General features: G+C 44.6%; 1 protein-coding gene across 11 annotated transcripts in view; it reads right to left on the bottom strand.

Moving 5' to 3' along the window:
* Positions 1 to 23,068, bottom strand: part of CACNA1C (calcium voltage-gated channel subunit alpha1 C) — a 630,647-nt gene that overhangs the window by 39,531 nt on the left and 568,048 nt on the right. For 7 of the 11 annotated variants that reach the window (XM_089769299.1, XM_075896596.2, XM_075896633.2 and 4 more), the window contains 3 exons: positions 8,698 to 8,730; positions 5,107 to 5,235; positions 163 to 228 (listed from right to left, as the gene is read on the bottom strand). In XM_089769299.1, coding sequence (XP_089625425.1) covers positions 163 to 228; positions 5,107 to 5,235; positions 8,698 to 8,730 — 228 coding nt within the window. The remainder of the gene's footprint in view (positions 1 to 162; positions 229 to 5,106; positions 5,236 to 8,697; positions 8,731 to 23,068) is intronic. The other 4 variants (XM_075941274.2, XM_075896542.2, XM_075896606.2 and 1 more) reach the window with 1 other exon arrangement.

Raw genomic sequence — 23,068 nt, 5'->3', positions numbered from 1 at the left:
ACATTAACTCAGGCTCATTGCCTGAGCTCTGCCCTCCTAAATGCCTGATTACATGGTTAGGAAAGGAGCTAAATGTACAGCCAGAAAATGATTTGGTGACTTCTTGTGCCACTACCCTTCTCAGTCTCATGTGCGAAAGTTAAGCTCTTGAGAATCACCTACCTGCATTCCAATCACCGCATAGATAAAGAATAACATCACTATTAGAAGAGCCACATAGGGGAGAGCCTGGAGGGGAAAAAACAGAATATACTGTATCAATTAATCAGATAACTTGGCATGCTGGAGCGAGGCATATTCTACTGGGGCCCTGCTTTATCAAGATAGCCTGAGAACAGTGCCAGTCCAGAATAATTTAAGGTCTGCCATTTATCCATTTGACCACTAGATGTCTCTACTGATCCACTTTTGATTTCACCAGATGCCTCAAATACAGCCATTGTACTATCCAAAACAAGATAGGCCCAATTATGCTTTCACTTACACTGGTATAATTCCACTGATTTGAGTGGAATCACTCCTGTTGTACACCAGTGAAAGTACAATCAGAATTAGGTCCAATCTTTGCTCATCTCCCAAATGTAGAAAACTTATAATTAGCATCGCCTGATATTAGCAGCAAGAGCAAGTGACACTTTTCACTGTGACATTCTGAAGCTGCTTTGAAGTTCAAGGCTTCTTCTGCTATGGCTAATGATATCACAAGCACTGAAAGTGGCATAGGCTACCATTTCCTGTTCTGAGTAAGGTATCAGTGATGGCATTGGAGATTAATCAGGTGTCTGTGATGGATCTGATGCTGAAAAGGAAATGCAAAGACCTGACAGCTGCTGCTGGCTTGTAAGTAGGAGACCTGCTTTGTGAGATACTGCATGTCCTCAGCTTCTACTACTTTTAACAGGAATCCAGAGCGCTTAGCACACAGAGGGTCAGACCCTAAAGAAGACACTGACTTCTCACGTTTTTGTTTTTTTAAAGGTATTTATCAGAGATGGGCGTAAGCCATGGAATTTAGATCTCCCTCCTGAGTCTGAACATCTCACACCAGGGGAGTGTTGTGATCTGAGATTTTGGTTGGGTCCATGTTACAGATCTTAGAACCATCTGCAAAATGTGGTTACTGACTCTGGTTTGAATACTGAACATCTTCTCTTTGGGAGTGTTTGGGTCCAGAATTTTGTATTTTTTTGCCCCCGTGTTTCATTAGGGCCCAATCCTGCAGTCCTTATTCAGACAGAGGTGATTTCCACAAGAACTGTTGGATTTGACCATGAGTAAACTAGAACCTTAAAACAGGATTTAAACCTTAGACCTTTTGTATTTACCTTTCAACAATACATCTAACTAAACAAAATGAAATGTAAGGCAGGGATTTCAACAGTATTCTACCAATCCCAATGCCCAAATTAACCCCTGGGTAATTCCAGACCGCAGTGGAGGTAAACCAAACCGGAATTTGGGTCTGTAAATCTGGAGAGAGCCCTTATGGGTCAAATCAAGGTTGTGGACTTGGGCGTAGCTAAGACTGCAGAAGTGGGCCTGGGTAACATCCAGACAGAGACCTAACAGGCCAAGTTCGTAGAGTCTCTTATCACTTTAGAAGAGGCATTAGAATGCTGTCTTCCCTACCCTACTCCTTCAATCTGTCCCACTCCTCTCCTTTTGATTTCCTGCTTACTTCATCCCCCTCTCTTGTTTCGTCTTCCTTTTCCTTGTTCTCTATCCTCCAGGATTCCCTCGCTTCCCTCCGGTTCCACTCTCCTGGCTTTAGACCCCTGCAGTACCTCCTCTCCTTGGTTTCATTGCTCTCTCCTTGCAGTGGTGTAGCGAAGGGGGGGGGGGGGGCAGTTGCCCCCAGGCACCACACTAGAGGGGCACCAATTTAGTCCCCCTCTGTTCCCTGTCATCCCTTGACTTGCCTGCTCCTCTTCCACCCACCGCCGCCAGCTTGAGCCTCTTTCCCTCCTCTCCACCCCCAGCCCAACCCTCCTCCATCTCCACCGGTGGGTTAATGCGTGTGAGGGCCCAGCCCCAAACTGCAGGGGGTGGGGGAAGATGCGGAACCACCCTCCCTCTCCCAGGGTCAGGCTTAGCTGTGCGCCAAGTTTGGGGCCCCATCAGGTGATGGCGACGGCGGGTGTGTATGTGCAAATTTTGCCTTTTCCCCCGGGCGCATAACACCCTCACTATGCCTCTGTCTCTTTGTGGTTCCTACTCTCATACCTTGCTCTCCACACACCCGATTTCTTTGTATGCCCATTAGCCATTTTGGTCTCTGTTGATGCACCACAATGTGGAAGCTTTGCTGACTGGTTTCCCACAGCCCAACCCCACTCCTCTGATCAACATGCAGCTCCATAAATACAGCACTAACTACAGAAGTGTGTGGGGGGAATGTGAACTCCCAAAGCAGAGGATGAATATCGGTTGTCCTAGATGAATCAGGACACTTCCTGGACATATTTTGAGACTCAGAAAAATGCACAATCCCAGGATAAAAAGCAACACAAAAATTCAGATTTGACATTGAGGCTGGCTGAACAGAGAGCTCCTAGCAATAGCTATTTTAAGCCATTATAGAAACGCACCGCACAGCTCCAGAGGAGCATTAGGAAGAGGAGTTCATATGAGACAGGACGGGATATTAACAACTGAACACTGTAAGGGACAAGGTACTTGCTCACAGTACTCAACAGTACTTTTAGAAGCCACTCACTTTCCCACCAGGGGTGTATCTAGGCTACAGGGTTTTGTTGACAAAAGTGGACTTTTGTTGACAAAACTATACCCATGTCTACACTGCCGCTGAGTTCTGTCAACATAACGTCGATAGAACTCAGCAGTTTTGTCGACATCTGTAAACCTCATTCTACGAGGAATAATGCCTTTTGTTGACAGTTCTGTAGACAGAAGGCGTTATTGCATCTACACTGTCCTTTGTGTCTACACTCTCATGTTGACAAAGTGGCTTGCTTTGTCGACAGAACTGGATGTAGTCTAGATGCTCTTTGTCGACAGACGCTTTGTCGACAGTATCTGTCGACAAAACTTCTGTCGACAAAAGCCTGTAGTCTAGACATACCCCAGGGTACATTCACACTGTAGTGGGAGGTAAGACTACAGCTAAGGTAAACTCTCCCTTGTTAGTTTTAATCGATTAAAAATAGCTGAAGATGTGGAGGCATGGGCTTCCGTGTGGGCTGATCAAGGCTTCCTGAAACCCTGGATACAGACATGTTGCTAGCCCATGTTGAAATCTCTGCTGCTGCAACATCACTGCTATATTTAGCTGTGCTGACTAGATTAAAGTTAGCGTGGGTAGGGTTACCTGAGCTGCAAACATTCTCACTCCTTTTGGCCTGGGGAGGAGAGAACTAATCTCAGAATTGAAAAGAGCTGTTCCTAAGCTGGTTGGGCAGCCAGAATTTGAAAACTTTATTGTGTTTCCTGGGCTAGTAATTACTGGGGTGAGTCAGTCAATCTTCTTCCTTGCCAGAATAATTCCCATTGGAGCTGTTCACACAGCAAGCCAAATTTTACAGTGCCAGAAGTGGTGAGACAGTTATGGATATGAGTTGGTCAGAAAAATGGGGAAAAGCCTTTTATCAGTCCCTAATATAAGCAGGTGTTACTTCGCTGAAGTCAATGGGCATTGTGACCATTTACATCACAGCTGAATTTGGCCCAAGAAGAGGGAAGAGTAAGTTTAAAAGTGTGGCTCTGTTCCTATTCCCATTTAAGCCAGTGGAGGTTTTGTCATTGCCTATATTGGGAGCAGAAAATGATCCTGTGTGGGTATGGGGAAATTAGTGTTGCCAGCTTTCCTAACTAGATGGACTGGACACCATTTGTGGCAAAGGCCCGTCCAGTTGGCAACCCTAGCTGGAATCTGCTTTCTCTTTCAGCTTCTTGTGAATTGCTTAGCTTGTGTGTTAACTCATTTACACACTCGCTGATTCATACATTGCTACATGCTACTATTTTATTCACTTTGACTACATTATCTGACCACTCTACACTTGATATTTAATTTAGACCAACAGTTACACCACTACTATACTTGTCCACACACTTCCTCAGAAGCTGAGCCTGCTAGCACCAGGTCCAATAAGTCTATGCAAACACCTGTGAAATACAAAACCATGCTGGGCTTCTTTTGTAACTGGAACTTGGCTAACCTCAGCAACTGTTTGAAACCACTATTTCAAATGAGGGGCTGTCTCCTTGTTTCTGTCAGAGATGATCATCCTTATGCTCCATGGTCCCTCTCTCTTCACTCAGTCTGTTTACTCCCAGACCTTAGATTGCAGATCTGGCTCAGTTTGGAGTATAACCTTCACTTCCTGCTGTGCAGGTTAATTATCGCACCTTAACTTTATACCTCACCTAATAACTCAAGGTGCTTTATAAACCCTAGACCACTTTATCGCCCACTGAAATGCAGCTACCTCTGGGGCGAAAAAGTAGCTGTTTAAGAGGTCACAGCTACACAACACCACACTTTAGGCCAGAAAGTGCAAATATAGCCCTGTGGAGAGAGGCAGCTTAAATGAGCTTAAATGAGATTTCAGTGGTGCACAGAGCCTTATGCTGGCCCTCTGGATGAGCAAATTTCACCTGAAGCAATAGATACAGAATACCTCTGAAACCGAGGACAGAATTTTAAGTGAGCCATGGTCCAAATGTAATTACCTGAGTTAGAATTTGGCCAGTATAAAGGAATCACTATCCCTTCTCTTTTACAAAGTGCTAGAGATCTTAATGATTATAAAGTAACCAAGGCCTTGGTTTTAGGTCTGGATTGCCTTTCACTTTGGTCTGAAGCAGAGACCAGAGTGTTCCTTGAGCTGCCAAGTGTGCATAAGACCCAAGGAGTTACCTAGGTTGTCTAGGTAGAACTTACCACTGTGCAGGGAGTCTAACATGAGGACCTTGCACCACTGAAGTCCCACTTTAGTGAAGGGCTGGCCTGCTGCATGGAAGAAAATTTTGCCTTTTGTGCTTAAGGCCCCTCCTGTCAGCATGAAAATCTCTTGTGGCAAGGCAAATAAAGAGCATAAATACCTCTTTCCAGGCCTGTCTACTTAGTGATAAGTGAAGGAATACCTGGAAGGACTTGATGAAGGTCCAAAGCAACGTCCGGATGCCCTCCCCACGGCTCAGGAGCTTCACGAGACGCATCACCCGGAAGAGTCGGAAAAAGGTGATTGAGATGCGCGAATTTTCCTCTGCATTCTGGAACCCATTGGCACAGAGGCAGTAGTTATAACAGCAGATGAAAAACAAAGATCCTGGATCACAGACAACACTACCCAGGAAGAGCTCACTGCACTGTTCCCTAGTGTTGCGAAAGCTCTCTCACACTGCCCTAGCCCCAACCGCTCTTGATTGATGCAGGTCTGAATTCCCTTCTCTCCCAAGGCTGTGGTGGCATCCTAAAAGTTCTCTGGATTACACTACTCACTAGTGAAGCTGTGCAGCCTCTCATCAACCACTTCCTTTGGGTTCCTCGCTGCAAGTGCCTGAACTCATGGTCAGGGTCTTAAAGGTAATGGAATAGTTTACTTGACAGTATCTTCCTTAAGAAGCCCTCAATTCCCTCTGGCTAGGTCTACACTACAGATTTTTTGTGCAAAAACGGTCATTTTTGCACAAAAACTCACGGAGGGTCCACAGCTCAAGTGCGTTTTTGCACAAGTAAAAGGACAGAACGGAGGGGTTTTTGTGGTATAGGTTATTCCTCCTTCTACGAGGAATAACTCCTTTTTGCAGATGAGTTCTTGCACAAAAAGGTGTGTGTGGATGGGCAACAGAGGTTTTTTACGCAAAAACAGGAAAGAGGAAAAAGCACAGGTGCTCTGGTGGCCATTCTGTGGATCACAATCAGCACTTTTTTTCAAGAGAGCATCCATGAAATCTGGACACTCTCTTGCACAAAAGCGCATTGCTTTTTCAATGCGCTTTTGCAGAGTGGACGCTCTCTTGCGCAAGACGTTTTTGCGGAAGATCTCTTCTGCAAAAAGTTTCTTGCGCAAGAAGCCTGCAGTGTAGACATAGCCTCTGTGATTACACTGATCAAGAAGTCACAATTAGACAGGGGGTGGAAGAGAGGGTGAAGAAAGACAGTTTTCTTTTGGATTTGTCTCTGAAGCTACTACATAATGTGCATCAGTCAGCTGCCCTGGTTAATCTGACACTAAGTATCTATGATACATTTAGCTTGTTCTGCCTGGGGAACTCTGGTAGGTCCTAAGTCTGCTTTCAAGTTTGGTGGTCCCATGTGAGCACAGTACGGGTTGCCACTGAGCCAAGCTCTTAGCATTGCTTGAGTCTTGGAATCAGCCCTCCCATCTCCACAGGGGCCTAGCTGTGTTTTTTGTGCTCTGCACTGTGCACTCACAGTCCTGAGCTCTGGGCCCTTCGTCTTTCTCATGACCCCTCTGTATTTCCCACAGCCTGTGCACAGCCCGGTATTTTTTTTAAACGTTGGCTTGACAGCTGATGCTCAGGCCAGGAGTATTTTTAAATAGCCTCTCTCCTGGCCTCTGCTTTTCTCACTGCTTCAGCCTTGTCACTAATCATTTCCCCCAGGGCCTGCAACCAGCTTTGACATTTTTCATGTTTTATATATATACGTGGGCAACAGCTTCCTGAACAAAAAGGAGTCAGCTGCCTTGCCTCAGCTTGTGTAAGGAACCCAGGTGCCCAGTTCAAGATGAGACAATCACTCTGCTTGGGGGAACTGTGCAGAACAAAGTTACAGGGTTCCAGTTCATTTTGCCCCCAAAACCCATGAAAATACTGTGCTAAATAAAAGAAGCAGGAGTTTCCCTTGGAAGCGCTGTGGGAACATAACCCTGGGCTAAACCGAGAGATAATCTTGTCATCCTCCTACTCACTCTGCCAGAGAAGCACATGGATACCACCCCCTTCCCTGCTGCAAAACCAAGAGCTTGATGCTAAGCACCAAACTACTGAGAGAGTAACCTTTTGGACTCAGAAACAGTGCAGATCACCCCTTCTTAGCTAGTCACCACTATCGAAACCAGGAGAGAACAGATCTTTTGGATTTCCTATTATAGCTCAAAATGAGCAGCATCTGTTGCATTTCTGTTCCTCAGGGAATTACATGAATTTATATTTCTGAGATTACTCAAAAAAAGTCTTGCTTCAAGATGCAGTGGCCCTGTGCATGATGTGTATGTCTGCTTTTTCTTTCCAAACTACTGTTTATAGTCTTTGCTTCCCAAACTGACTCTCTGCTCCAGCATGTGAATTGCAATGGTGTGTGGCTACCTACACGTCAATCGAAAGTCGCAGAGAAACATTGTGCTGTGTCTAGTAGACGAGCACTGGACAGGAGGTGCAGTTTTGCCTGAGGTACCAAGCACTTTAATCATCAGTGACACCTCTGAGAATTAGTGTCTTCATCAAACTTATGGCGTGGGATTCTGGGGACCACCAAACCTGTGGCCAATATGGGATGGTGGTTCCCCACTTGTTGGCAAGACACAGACTTCAACATCAGGCTGTGTGGCTTTTTGCTGCCTGAGCACCCAGATCAGTGATGGAGAGAGTAAGGGGACAAACAACCTGCAGGAATACATTTCAATGAGTGTCCCTCCAAACCCTAACCTCTGCCTGGCCCCCTAATTTAACACTGCAGATAGTCTGTAAGCAAAATTCTCCTCTCATTTACATCAATACAACTTCACTAAAGTAAACGGAGTGTAAATGAGCAGAGAGTTTGGCTCTGTGAGCATTTAAATAGACACGATGCTTGCCTGTCTGCATCCAGGACTACTATTTAAGCAGGCAACTACAAAGACTGTACACCCCTCCCACCCCAGGTAAGTCCTCTGGCCCAATTTCCTCTAATAAACTAAATTCAAAGAAGAGTTAAGACCCATTATTTAAAACTTTACTGCCATGTGGATAGGGCCTAATTGCATCTATTACAGCGGTGCATGAACTAGAGAATTTTTGCTTATATCTTCCACAGTTGCTATGTTTACTGGAGGGGCTGGACAGTGTAAGACCAAGTGACAACTGCTTGGCGTGTCTGAACAGATTCCTCCTTGCTTGCTACATTTTCATTTTCTAGCAGCTCTCTGATGTGTGTCTGTCTCTCTGACAGACCAGGGAAGTTTTATATAATTGCACACAGAGAATGGCTTTCATAAGCCCCACATGGCATGCTGTTTTAAAATGTAGCCCTCAAAGGCTATGCAGTTTTTGATCATTATTGCTTAGTCTCTTTTTATACAAAAGTGGATCTTAAACTTCACAATAAATCAGCTCGGCTCATCAGCGATTCAGAGCCTCAGACCTTTATAGTAAATTTAAATTTGAAATCACATGGTGAGTCAAGCCAATGTCAAATTGATATAGAAAGGTAGCTGCTAACAAGAAATCTTAACAGTCCTTGTTCTCTCTTGGTAATTCATTAGAAAGTAGGACAGCAATTAACTTGACCAAAGGAAAACTCAGGGTGCATGAGAAATACACGTATGTAGCATAGTCACAGCTCATGTGAACACCAGATTCAAACAAACACAACAACAACACGACAGCTTCATGCAGAGATAACTAGGCTGGGCTTGGAGAAAAAACCCATGATCAGGGGAAGAGAGTAAAGGAGTGTGTTAGGACAACTGTCACAGAAGCTGGGAAGGTGGTCTGTATTTTTGGTCTTACCATAGAGGAAGAGCATTGGGTATGTTCAGCTGGCTTTAAAGAAAGGCAGACAGAAATAAGCTGTAATAAATCTCCAATGAAGAGGCCCAGGCTAACACAGGAGCAACAAAATGGCAGAAGAGGGCAAAAATAGAGGGGAAAGAATGCAAAAGTAGACTGGACTGATTCCCCTATGGATTCAGTGGACCAAATTCAGCCCTGGATAATGTGGATGCAACCCCCAATGAGAGCTGCACACTCTTACAACAGGTCTGAATGTGGCCCAGTGTTTTCTGGGATTCTAGGCATCTTGAGTAGGGAGTAGAGGACTGAATGCTGCTAATACATGTCTAATATCCCTCCCCTCTGGCTCTAGCTAGAACTCAGAAGGAACAACATCTCCCAATATAGCAGCTAACTGACCTCTCCTCCTCAACTCCATGCTACTTCTGCACAGGAAGCAGCCTTCTTCTAATATTTCAGTCTGAACTGCAAACCCATTTAGCCCACACTATCCCAAATCCCTATGACATTCTCTGTATATGTCCTCGTGTCCTAGCATACAGTTCTCAGTGATTACACAGTGGTTATTAAAACAATAGGCTGAGATAATGTAATCACTCACTTGGCAATCCTACAATAGCCATTGCCAGCTGTAGAAAGTGGGATGGTAAAGCTGTCAATTAGCCCACTCCATATCCTCACCTACCCCCACAGACAAAGAACCTCCGGGGAAGTGAGGGATGAACCAATGGAGTCTGGAAGCAGCTGAGTTCCAACTACCCCTAGAGAAACCTAATCACTCTGAACACTGTGCATGACCCTCTTTCTTTATTGACCTTTGAGGCCATTTCCAATGTGGATATTCGTTCTGAAAACCAATGACGGTAGCTAGTGTTCCAGGCTGTACCAGAGAGTATAAGAGAATCCAAACTTTACATAGTCGCTCTCAGATAAATATCAGCATACGCTGCTGGGAGTAGCCTACATCACACGCCCAAGGATGGAAATGTCTTTGAAGTGCTTCTCTGTGGTTACACTAGTGAGAGTGAAACTGGTGCACTGCTTCTTCCCGTGCAGCTGAACTCAGCCAACATGTTATTTGGGACCCCAGTAATAGGCTCCTGTGCTTTCTGCCAATGGAACACACTGAGGACATTGAACTAACCAAATTAGCTTTGTACTTTGTTTTTATGTAAATTGGGGCTGTATTTTTAGATGTCCAGAACATCCAGTGATGCATGCAAATGAGGACAATCAAAAAACTAAAGCTGGCCCTCGCTCCCAGATGCTGTGTTAGGTTACCACATTGCTTTTTCACAGTGGGGTCTCTTTGCTTTTACCCTCCTCTTTCAGATGTTTGCTCTTGTGTTTTCTTTTCAAGTGTTAAACAAGGAAAATTTGGCTGGAACACTGAAGATGGATGTTTGCCCATACATTCAGATGAAGATTTTGTTTTAATGCTGCTCCACAAATTCTTCCTTTCTGACAATGGATATATTTTTTCTTTTGGTCTGTCTTACAAAACATTATTTTGAACTTGAGTTTTTGCTCACAGGAGAGGCCCAATCCTACCAGGTGCTGAGCTCCTGCTAGGAGGTGCTGAGCCCCGCAGGTTCCACTGAAGTCAACAGGAATCCAGGGCATTCAACGCTTCTCAGGTGGCTCTGGAATCTTTCAGGATTACCAATAAGGCCAGGCTGATGACATCAGAAATAGAGTTTTCCTGTGACTGGCTGTCTTAAGAAGCCTTCTAAACGCTGTTACGTTATTGTTCCTTACTCATAGTTCTGATATCATCAGTATTAGACAAGAATGCGAGGATAACAATAATGTACCAATTAAAACAATTCTATGTGAAAAGATATTTAAGAAGTCATGAATGCATCAAAATAGGTAACTGTGAACTGGAGATGGAGTGTCCGCTTGGTACGGCTAAAGAAGCAAAGTATAGCTTGGGTAATCCCTCTCCCATTCCCTTGAGAAACTGCCCTGAATTTTAAGAAAGTGGCAAATATAATTAAAATGTTGTTACTTCCCACAAAAAAGGGCTTGTAGCCCAATGGAAATACTTAGCATCAATGGATTCCCACCTAGTGGTCTCCAGTTAGTCAAGTCTTGCTCTCTTGAAGCTGTAGGCACACAGCACTGTGTGGGTGGATGGGTGTGGGTGGGTCTGAGAGGAGGGGATAGTGAACTGAACTTTCTAAAAGTCTGGTCTTCCATGTTGCTTGCTGAAAAAATTCCCTGATACTTAGAAAATGTTGCAAGAACTTTCATGTGCCACCATTTTCTCACCATTGCTGACGGACTGGTATGCAAGGACCTTGCCTACTAGAGATATCAGTCCCAGACAGATCCATAAGTAGTCGTTTCATTGTGAGCATACCCTGCTGTGTGTGGAACGTGACCCTTTTAAATGAACTTTGTCAACAGATGCTTGGGGGATGGGTGACTTTTAATTCCTGGCTGGTGGAATGTGTCAGTAAAACAGCACAATTTTTTCTACTGTCACCATAATGGACAGCCTCTAAACCAAGCAGGATGGAGCCCACTCACTCCAACGTTCACTATTGCAGGTTTGTTGTTCAGAGGAGACTACCTTTGGCTGCTGCTGATATCCTGCTGTATAGATCCCAGTCCAACTGTAGTTTCTGGAGCAAGAACCTCACATGCTGAAACCACAGACACTGCCAAAATGTGTTCCTATTTCCACTGGGGCAACGCCCTATAGACCAGCAGAGACGTCTGAGATCATGCTGCTGGTGCACGTAAGAGTGAACGTGGATAACTATGTTTCTGAGAGAGCTATTTATAGTTTCCCTGCTAGTCCCATGCATTGCGAAGTGCCATTGGTTTTGGAGTGTAATTAGGAAAGGCTTAGGGCATCTAGTACTTTCGCTGCTTATCCTCAAATAGTGGAAGAACACTGAAGCCACACAGGTTCACAAGGGTTTAAGCAGTGTCAGTACTTCTTAAAGATATGTTTTGAGAAAGTGTACCAAATTACCAATAAGATCGTGACTTTAGCATCTGTTATCTGCTGCCTTCTGTTCACCTGCCCATGCTCTTACCTGCTTTGGCTATTCCAAAGCCGTCTTGTCATTTCAAGACTGGGATTTGAGGCAAGGCGAGCTTTGCTGCAGAGTAATGTGCACATATGACATTTTGGGGCCCAGTCCAGAGGCTGTGCACTGAGCCAAAGGGTATTGTAGAGAGAAAGAACCTAAAGTGTCAATCACAGAAACCTGCACAGTCCTAGGACAGTTTAAAGTGATTGGGAACCTCTGTGTTAAGTATTTTTTAATAGTTTGATCAAGCACAGTAAGCTACATTTATAGCCACAAAGGTTGTAAGGAGTCTTGCAGCCAGGACACTTTGTGTGTGATCACAGAAGAGGCCATGGCTCTAAGCTGCTGTATCATATGCATCCATGGCTACCTATAGTGGTGTTTTTGCATCTAGCTGGCCTGCCAGAGTAATGCTTTTTGATTCCTCTCTGGAATCTTTTGGAAGATACCCTACCTCAATGAGCTAGCTGTTTACCCACAAGTCCCAGTAATCAGCAATTCATAGCTGCAGTGATACTGATAAATAGACCTTTCTTCTAAATAAGTCTAATTTTGGAGAGCTCTTTGTCGTTAGGAATGCTATTAATCTGCTTTGTAATCTTTTCATGGGCCTCAGAAACCACCAAGGCACACAGACTTATATGTATGCCAAACAGTTCAAACCCCTTTTGGGGTATCTGATAATTATTTCTTGCTATCTTAGCTATAGGTGGTAGTACAGCTTGTGTCTGCCACAAGGTCCTGGGTTGGGTCTAAGATGTCCTCTTCTGGGTAGGTAGAGCTATCTCACCATCAGAAGACAAGTGCAAAATACGAGAACTTTTCGGAGCTTTTTCTTCAGATGTTTCGATGTCAAGTAATGCATGCAAGTAGCTCCTAAAATGCTTTAAAGTAATCAGGGGGCCAGTACTGGAGCTAAAGAGATGACTTTCTCTAGGGAGGAGGAGTCAGAGACTCTGCTGAATGAGGGGTTTTGTTCTGGAAGGTTCCACTGCCTTTTCTTTTTCTTGTTCTTCCCTGTTGGTAGATGGGAGTCTGGCTATAGATGCAGAAGGAGAAGAAGCTCTATGATTTCAGAAGACCAGCTCCTGGATGTCTTGGGAGAGGATCCTTAGTATTCCTGATATGGCCAGGGTGGTGCATTGTATTGGCAATGCTGGTTCAGATAGTGCTGACTTGGCCATTGCCATGTTGTAGGTGGATGCGTGTCAGTGCTAACCTGAGATTCTTAATCTGTCGAAAGAGACCATCTCATGACCTGAGGGGAGGCAGCTTGCAAATGGATGGGTAAGAAAAGGCATGTTTCAGTGATGGAAATGAGGAACAGACATCACCCAGAAGCACGGCATCAACCTCTGAGGTGACTTCAGTACCAAGATGCCAGAAATATGCACCTGTGCCAAGTGTAGAGACACTGGTGCTAGGGATTGGGTTACCTCCCCCAACACAGACTCATTGGGTACCAGCAGGGATTTCGCTGACAGTGTCAATGTTGATGTTACTGGTGTCAAAGCTGGTACTGGTGTCTGGTACAGGTATTTTCAGGTATAGGCACTTTGTGACTTGTGCTTCTTTGATGCTGAGCTGGTGGCTGAAGGTTTGGCTCCACCTTATGAGATGAAAGGGACTGGTGTTGGTAGTTATAAGTAGCCTAGTGTTCAGTGCTCCCTTGCCTCACTGAAGTGGTGGGACTGCTCTTTGGTGCACAGGTAGCAGTCTGAGCTGAGGTGATTTTCCACACTGGATTCTTGCCTTATGATGCTGAGTCTTTTGCTGGTACTGATCTTAGAAGTTATGTGCCATCTGGGAAGAACAAAGACTTGGCAAGATCAGATCCAACTTGGAAGTCAATCCTCATTCTGTGGGGATCTAAAATTGCCCCTTACATGCTTTGAGGAGGTAAAGCTTTTATGGGTGCCCCCAGACTTTCCTGTTCTTGTTAAGACAACTGATGAATGGAGCAGTGATCTGACACATGGTTCTCATGAGACAGAAAGACAATGGCTGTGGCCATCAGTGAGAGGAATGAGGCCAGACACAGTTGGCCAGACACAGTTGGAGATGAGGAGGTTACTCACTTGTGCAGTAATTGATGTCCTTCGAGATGCGTGTTCCCCTGGGTGCTACATATCAGGTTGGTGCACTGCTGCTGCTGCTCCGAGTATCAGAGTCTTCAGAGCAGTGTCCCTCGGGCTATTCTAGCCATGTGTTCCTAGTGTGCAGGCATTGCGCATGTACAAGTTTCCCCTCCCCTCAGTTCCTTCTCTACCTCAGAGAGAGACCAACGGAAGAGGCCAGAACTCTGACGTAGATGGGAGGAAGGGAACGTAGGGGAACACCCACGGGGACATTCATCTTGAAGAACATCAGTTACTCACAGGTTACTCACAGGTGAGTAACTTCCTTTTCAAGAGAGAGATGTCCCTGTGGGTGCTACACAGCAGGTGACTATAAAGCTGAATGATTCAAGGAAGGACTTTGGATCCAGCATGAAGGCAGGAATTTGGAGTGGGTGTGTAATGTCACTTTATCCTTGAAAAAGGTAGTGTATGGAGGATCTGCCATAAACGCTGCAATTTCTCCTAATCGTCTGGCTGATGTGATGGTTACAAGGAATACTGTTTTCATAGATAAAGTGCAATAAAGTACTGGTAGCCATTGGCTCAAATGGAGAGTGTGTAAGTGCATTCAGCACCAGGTGCAAGTCCCAAAGCTCCGAAGGTGGAATCACTTCTGGATAGACCTTTCAGGAATCTTTTGGTCATCAGATGTGCAAAGATTGAAGAGTCGTCTATCTTGAGATGAAGGTTTGTTACAGTTGCCAGGTGGACCTTGATGAAGCTTATAGCAAGGCCTGATTGTTTGAGATGCAGCAAGTACTCGAGGATAAGGGGTATAGAAGCCATAAATGGGGCGACTTGACAGTCTGAACACAATATGGAAAATCTCTTCCATTTTTGAGCTTATGTCTTGCGGGTGTTCTGAGCTCTGTTGTGAAGCAATACTCCATGAACCTGTTGTGGACATTCTAGCTCTTGTGCAGAGAACCATCAAGGTACCATGCTTTGAGGTGCAGCATGTGCCGGTTGGGATAGCTGGTCTGGACTCCCAGCTGGAGGAGATCTGGGGGTCTGTGATAGGGAAATTGGAGGTGTGTGGGACAACCTGGTCAGGAAGGGAAACCAGGGTTATTGTGGCCATGATGGAACTGTGAGAATTAGTTGTGCATTGTCTGTCCTCAACTTGTGTATGACTTTGTTTAGGAGAGGTATGGGAGGGAAGGAGTACAGGAGGTGAGATGACCAGCTGATTAAAAAGGTGTCACTCATAGACCCTTTCCTCGTTCCTGCTCTGGAACAGAAGAGGTGGCACTTTTTGTGGGTTTGAGTGGTGAAAAGGTATATGATGGGGTGACTCCATTGATGGAAGATCCACAACAGGATGTCTTGGTTGAGTCGCCACTCGTACTCAGTAAGAAGGGCTCTGCTGAACGTGTCTGCCGTGGTACTGAGATTACCTGGAAGATGGAAGGCAGTGATTTTTATACCAAGCTTTAGACACCAGTTCCAGAGGGTCATGAATTCTGTGCATAGAGCATGTGAGCAGGCTCTGACCTGAGAATTTATATAAAACATAGCCACTACATTATCTGTGTATACTCTGACATGATTGTTGATAATAAAGGGAAGGGATTGCTTGCATGCGTATCTTACAACTCAAAGCTCCAGAATGCTCATGTGAAGGTTTCTCTCTGTGTTGGACCACAATCCCTGAGCCATGTGATGTTGCAAATGTGCTTCCCACCCTGTGAGGGAGCCATCTGTAGTCAAAGTAGCAGATAGGTCTGGTGTGAGGAATGGGATGCCTGAACAGAGGTTCTGTGGGATTGTCCACCACTGTAGGGATTATTTTACTGCTGTGGGGACAGTAGGGAATTTGGATAGGGGGTGCACATTGGGTTTGTACACATGTCTGAGCCAACCTTGCAGACATCACAGGTAGAAGCGTGCATTGGTTACTACAAAATTGCATGCAGCCATATGGCCCAGAAGCTGGAGGCTGCTGTGAGCCGTAACTTTGGGACTGGACTGCAGCTTTTGTACCAGCTCTGCTAATTTGTGAAAATTCTATGAAGGAAGTAAGGCAATGGCTCACATGGAGTCCAGGTAAGCTCCTATAAATTTTATTTTCTGTGTCGGGAGTAAAGTGGATTTCTTTTTGTTTATCTGCAGGCTGAGAGTTTCAAAGACATTCAGGGTGATGGTTGTGCTGCGATGAAATTTGAGTTCAGAGTGCATTTTGAGGAGACAGTCATCCAGGTAAGGGAACATGATGACATTTTGTTTTCTTAAGTAGGTAGTTACTACAGCTAATATTTTCGAAAACACCCTTTGAGTCGTGGATAGCCAAATGGTAGGACCTTGTACTGGTAGTATTGTGAACCTAGAACAAATGGAAGAGAGCATCTATGAGCTGGATGGATAGAGATGTGAAAATATGCATCTTGCAAGTTGTGGGACGAAAACCAGTTGCTCTGTTCCAATGATGTGTTAATGGTAGCAACGTCACCATCTTGAACTTTTTTTATTACAAATTTATTCAGTGCTCACAAATCTAGAATGGGTTGCCATCCTCTTGACTTCTTCTCTGTGAGGAAATGATGAGAATTAAAACCTTTCCCCGTAAACTGTGGTGGAACTATCTCTATTGCTCCTAAATGTAGGAGGTGGTATACTTCCTGTTGGAGGAAAGTCTTGTGAAAGTGGCTCCTGAAGATGGATGAGGTAAGTGGATAGGAAGGGGATATAGTCATAAAGCGAATAGTGTATCCGTGTTTGATTATCTGAAGCACCCATCTATCTGATGTTATCTATAAACAGATCTGATAGAATGGAAGGAGACAGTATTGAAAGAGCTTCTGGGATGGTGGTGTTGGTATAGGTGAGAGGCTCTCTTGACCCTCAACATGTTGCTCAAATTTGCTTATTGGGTTGTTGTGGCTGTTGTGTGTTATTTGATGGTAGACACCATCATTGGGATCTATTTCTATTGTCGTGTTGCTGTTGCTGGTCCTTTTCAGGGGTATTGGGTGCATTGCAGATATCTTGGTCTAAGATACGGTTGTTACCTGAACTATCTTCTTCTAGGTGCCAGGCTGTGGATGCCGAGGGACCTGAGAGTCACCCTGGAGTCCTTCACTGAATGCAGTACATCGTTGGTATTTGCAGCAAACAGTTTCTTGCCATCAAAAGGAAGATCCTCAATGGTGGATTGGATCTCCCTGAGGAAATATGGTAAATTAAACCAAGAGGCTATCCTCATGACAACAGCAATGGCTGTAGAGTGTGCAGCCATATCTGCAGTATCTTGGGTTGCCTGAAAGTCTATCATGGAAATCAGGTGTCCTTCTGATAGTATCGCTTTGAACTGTTATTTCTTGGCTTCTGGTGTGTCCACAATAAAATAAATCTTGAATAATGTCTGTGATAATATTTACTTAACAGGTCTGCATAATTAGCAACTCAGAATTGCAGCATCAAGGAATGTAAACTTTGCAGCCAAATAAGTCCAATTTTTTTGCTATTGTGGTCAGAAGGTGTAGATCTGAAGTGATGCTATTTATTTTTCTGGTGGGCAGCTTCCACGACAAGTGAATTTGGCACTGGATGAGTAAAAAGGAACTCGGATCTTTTAGGTGAGATGTAGTATATTTTGTCCACTCTCTTGCATGTGGGAGTAGCTATGGCAGGTGTTTCCCATGTGGTTTTAGCCGGTTCCATAATTGTGGAGTTGATAGGTAGGGCTATTTTGGATGATGTCACAGATTGTAAAATATCTGTCAGTTCGTGCTGGTTCTCAGTAACCTCCTGTATCGCTTAAAAGATCTTGGAAATGGGAGAAGTTGTCAGCAGTAGTCGGAGGGAGAGGCAAGATGGATTCATCAGGTGAGGAAGAGTCATTCTTGTGTGGAGACGTATTGGGAGATGGGTCATTGTGATTGTCATCTATAGCCTGTTGGCACGGAGGTGATGGTGATTGTAGGGGAGGAGAATGCTGGGGTACACTATGATGTTTCTTAGGATGTTGGTGTCTATTCTGGGAGTGTCATGGGTTCCAGTATTGCCAGTGCGGGTAAGGCTTTGGGGGTGGCATCCACAGGTTTCCGTACCAGGGTGGCATGTCCCTATGCTTTGTGTATGTTGGATGGGTTCTGGTGAAATAGATGGAATGGTCCAAGGGCGGGGGGAACAGAAAATTCTGTGGCGAGAATACAATGTCCACCTTCTTAACTGAGTCGCTTGAGAATCACTCTGGCGAGAGAGTTTGTTGCAGTGCCGGGATACCCCGGGAGTGGTTGGTGCTGAGGAAGGGTGAATTAAAAGTTGACGATATGATCAGGTGTCTATGCTGCATATATTGCCAAGCCAGTGTTGACGGTGCTGTGGTCGGCTGCACCAAAGTGATTTGCGGTGCCAGATGCACTGTCAGCACCGAGCACGCTGGCAATGTTATCTGTGTCGCGGCAGTGCCAGTGGTTTGCATGGAAGTCATATTTGGTTGCGATGCCAGTAAGGCATCCTCAGTGCTGGATGGTGCCACAAAGTGGGAGGCTGGCATCTTGAAGCTGGTGGTCTCAGTGCAGGTTTTTGAAGGCCCCACTCTTGTGGCAATTCAGGTGGTGCTGGAAACATCTGGTGCATAATAGGTACTAAGATGCGGAGCCGCAGCTGTTCTCGGCATCTAGCTGGTTAGTGAGCCCCTTTTCGGTGCCAGAGGATCCCGAGGCAACTAAGAAGCTCACTTTTTCATTGGCTTTTTGTCTTTACATGCCTGAGGGGTCTCAGAACCTTGCCCTGGATCAGAGGCAGGGAGTAATGATTTTTTGAGCAGTATGAACATAAGCTGCAGGTCTCCTTCTTGGCAAGCTCTTGATTTTAATTTCACACAATGGGGACACTTTTGCGAAATGTGTGCATCCCAGAGGCGACAGACACATTGTGCATGTCCATCAGACACCAGAATAGGATCAATGCAGTAGGAACAACGCTTAAATCCTGGTGAGCCAGGCATAATGCCAACTAAGAAGCTAACTAACGAGGGAGAAAAACCCAGAAGAAGGGACAAAACTTTTTTTGGGGGGGAAAAAGGGAATGATCAACTATTAACTACTAACTATAAACTAATTATCTGGGGGAAAACAATGATTAATAGGAGGAACGAGGTAAGGAACACGGCCGAGTTCCATCTCTGGCTGGAAATGGTAGAGAAGAAACTGAGTGGGGGAGGGGGAGGGGGAAGGGAGGAGGGACTCGTGCATGTGTGATGCCAGCACACTAGGAGTGCACAGCCCTAGGGACATTGCTCTGAAGACTCTGATCCTCAGCGCAGCGACAGTGCACTGACCTGATGTGGTGCACTCACAGGGACATCTCTCTCAAAGAACTGACGGCTCTGAATCTATCATTTTGGCACAGAGAGTGGTGTCGAGAAAGATTTTGTTGTTGTTGGCTATTACTGGATAAAAAAATAAAATAAAATAACAAATGGGCATGAGGACATGCATTACATAGGCGTGGTTCCACAGACACTGTAATTCACAAGACTCAGATCTTATGCATATGGGATGCAGATACATCTAGGCTACGTCTAGACTGGCATGATTTTTCGCAAATGCTTTTAACGGAAAAGTTTTTCCATTAAAACCATTTGCGGAAATGAACGTCTAGATTGGCATGGATGCTTTTGCGTCTGTGCCAATCTAGACGCGGTTTTGTGCAAGAAAGCCCCAATCGCCATTTTCGCCATTGGGGCTTTTTTGCCCAAACAGTTTTTAGCTGCCTACACTGGCCCTCTTGCGCAAAAGCATTTGCGCAAGAGGGCTTTTTCCCAAGCGGGAGCAGCATAGTATTTGCGCAAGAACACTGACAATCTTACATGAGATCGTCAGTGTTCTTGCGCAAATTCAAGCGGCCAATGTAGACAGCTGGCAAGTTTTTCCGCAAACTTGCCAGTCTAGACGCAGCGCTAGAGTGGGAGCCAAAGAAGAATCAGAGGTTAACAGAATATATATAAAAGCCAAATTATGAATTCTCCAATGACTCCAATAAAGCTACTAGATTCTCTGTCACATTTCTACTCTGAACAGACAGAAGTGACATCATTATCAGTATGGAGCTTCACACACCTATAGGGACAGGTATTGTGATGTTTGAGCTGCTGTTTGTCATCACACTTACATTACTCCCTGCTAATGGGGTCACTGTACCATTATAGTAAGTGTCAGCTCCTCCAATTTCTCATCCATGTGTCACATGCAGCCTACCCAACTTCAGATCTGCCTGTTTATTTATTTATTTATTTGCCTGTTCACATATACAAATTATGTCTATTTTCAATATGGTTCTTGATGGTTAAAAGAAATATATATACTAAGGGAGGCTTAAAGTAATCAATTGTATCTTCATTTTCTATGAATTTTGGGAAATTTAAATTCGTGGAGCTGCACTACTAATTACCTTCATGTGCATATGCAAATCATGCCATTTTTAATAACTTATTAATGTATTTAATATCTGACATTTATAGCCATGAAGTTTCCAGGGACAGTAACCTTATAGTTTGAGGTGATTAAAAGTAAATATAAATAAAGTCATATGCTTTAATTTGGGTATGCAAATGACCCCAGGTCAAAAGTTATTGGACAGCTAAATGAAATATTCCTTTTTCATATAGCTGTGAGCTCCTTTTTAAAACTTGAGTTTCTGTGGAAAAGTACAACAACATGGAAAATATATGAAGGCAAATTATTCTTAATTTTCAGGATGTGTTAATAATACTTCTAATTAAATCTGGGTAAATGATGACTTCAAGCTTTACTGTAATCAAGCTTCAGGGTTCCTGAGAAATAAGATATAGAGGATATCTAGCATTAAATAGTATCAGAGATGTGTTATCCATCTCCACAAGAAACAGCTGCTAGTTCTGGTCCTGACTACCAAAGCATGTGTAAATTCACATGTGATTATATTCTTTGATTTCTGTTTGATTTCTGTGGAAATAGGTATATGAAGAAGGTCCCATTAACCTCACATTTAATGTCTTTTTATTATGACTGCTATCAAATGCCAGGCCTTCCAAAATGACAGGTATTAAGGTGCTAGTCCATAGACAGGGAGAGTTTGTTGCTTCGAGGAGGCCTGGCAATTTGGAACTAATTACTAGAGTGAGTACTGACCTGTGCCCCAATGCTAGAAACCAGGGGTCCCAGCATGGCTTCCTGGTAAGACTTGTCTCTGCACTGTTATTCTTGAAGCAAAATGCAGGACTATATAGCACTTTAAAGACTAACAAGATGGTTTATTAGGTGATGGGCTTTCGTGGGCCAGACCCACTTCCTCAGATCAAATAGTGGAAGAAAATAGTCACAACCATATATACCAAAGGATACAATTAAAAAAAATGAACACATATGAAAAGGACAAATCACACTTCAGAACAGAAGGGGGATGCGGGGGGCGGGGGGGAGGGGGAAGGAAGGTAAGTGTCTGTGAGTTAATGATATTAGAGGGAGGTGGGGAAAGGTAAATGTCTGTGAGCTAATGGTATTAGAGGTGATAATTGGGGAAGCTATCATGGTAATGGGTAAGGTAGTTGGGGTCTTTGTTCAATCCCCTTGGAGAGTGTCGAATTTTAGCATGAATGACAGTTCAGAGGATTCCCTTTCAAGTGCAGATGTAAAAGGTTTTTGTAGCAGAATGCAGGTAGTTAAGTCGTTGAGACAGTGTCCTTTCTGGTTGAAATGGCAAGAAATTGTTTTTTCTTTGTGATCCTGTCTGATATCTGTTTTGTGGGCATTAATCCTTTGGTGAAGTGTCTGAGACGTTTGACCAATGTACATAGCAGACGGACACTTTCGGCACATGATAGCATAAATTATATTTCTGGATGCGCAGGAATATGTGTTCTTGATCTTATAACTCACTTGGTTAGGTCCAATAATGGTATCAGCAGAATGAATATGTGGACAAAGCTGGCAACGGGGTTTGTTGCAAGGGAAGGTACCAGGGTTGATATTAGTGTGGTATGTCCTGTGGTTGTTGGTAAGAATCATCTTGAGGTTAGGTGGTTGTCTATAGGAGACTATGGGTCTGTTATTCTTGGGCAGTGATCCAGAAGACGGATGCTCAGGATCAGGAACACATCAGTGGAGACAGGGAATGAATGATCCATGAGTCACAACAGGGCTGACTGGGATGGGGGTCAGGTAGATGGAGAGAAGGAAGGAGTTAGCCAAAAAGAATTCACCAGGTTCAGATCAGGGCACTTGGTAAAGGGTCAGGTTCCTCCACAGTGAGGAGGCAGAGGAAGAGATGGGAAGCAACTGAGGTACCAAGGCACTGTATCCTCAGCTTTTACTAGCAGACAGTAACATTGAGCAGGATGTATGTGGTTCTCAGTTGTTTAAAGCACTGTACTAATATCAGCTAATTAACCGTCACAGCACTTCCATCCATTATTAATGTCACTGCCATTTTAAGAGGAGGAAGGCGAGATGCAGAGAGCTGAGCAGGCACATACAGTGAGGCAGAAGCAGAACCTGCGTCAGAAATCCAAGTTCCAGGCTGCCAGTTTTTGGTATTTACTCAGCTATGTTCCTTGTCTGCTGCAGTCCATGCCCTCAGGATCCAGGAGTCCCTCCTCTTGCTGAGTTTCATAGCCCAGACTCCAGCCCAGGTGGGAATGTCTTTATTGCAAAGCCCATAGCTCATGTCCCATGAGCCCAAGTCAATTGCTCTGGGCTCTGAGACTCACTGCTTCAGAATTTTTTTTAAATTGCAGTTTAGACATGCCCCCAATCTCTCTCTCTCTTACTCCCATTAATAAGACATCTTTCGCTGTGGCTTTGAAGTGCAGAACACAGTTATAGGACCAGAAGTAGAATGTGCATTGTACACAACATAATGTAAAGTGTGAACATCTCTTTCCACTTCTTCAGGGTTGAAGTTTTTCACCCTTCCCATAGCTCCAGCATCTTTTTCACCATTCCTCCGGGTATGCATCTACCCACCCCAGCAGGCAGCTAGGAGCTCCTCTGGCTCCCTCAGTCCCTGCCAGCTGTTGCTCTGACCAAGGTGCCCCAGGTCCCTCAGCTTGCTAGAGACAAAGTCCTTACTCCTTGTGCTCTCAGCAGTAACTGACTCTGCTCTGCAAAGTGTCTCTTTTTATATAGACCTGCTAGGCCCTGACCAGCTGCTCTGTTCAGCCCCTCTCTGTCCTTGTGCAATTTCCCTTGGCTGCTTTTAACGTCTTCCTTGCCAATG

Source organism: Pelodiscus sinensis, chromosome 1, assembly GCF_052426305.1.
Source record: "Pelodiscus sinensis isolate ZL-2025 chromosome 1, ASM5242630v1, whole genome shotgun sequence".
Classification (NCBI taxonomy): domain Eukaryota; kingdom Metazoa; phylum Chordata; order Testudines; family Trionychidae; genus Pelodiscus; species Pelodiscus sinensis.
Note: the sequence above shows the minus strand (reverse complement) of the source record. Positions and strands in the feature narration are given on the sequence as shown.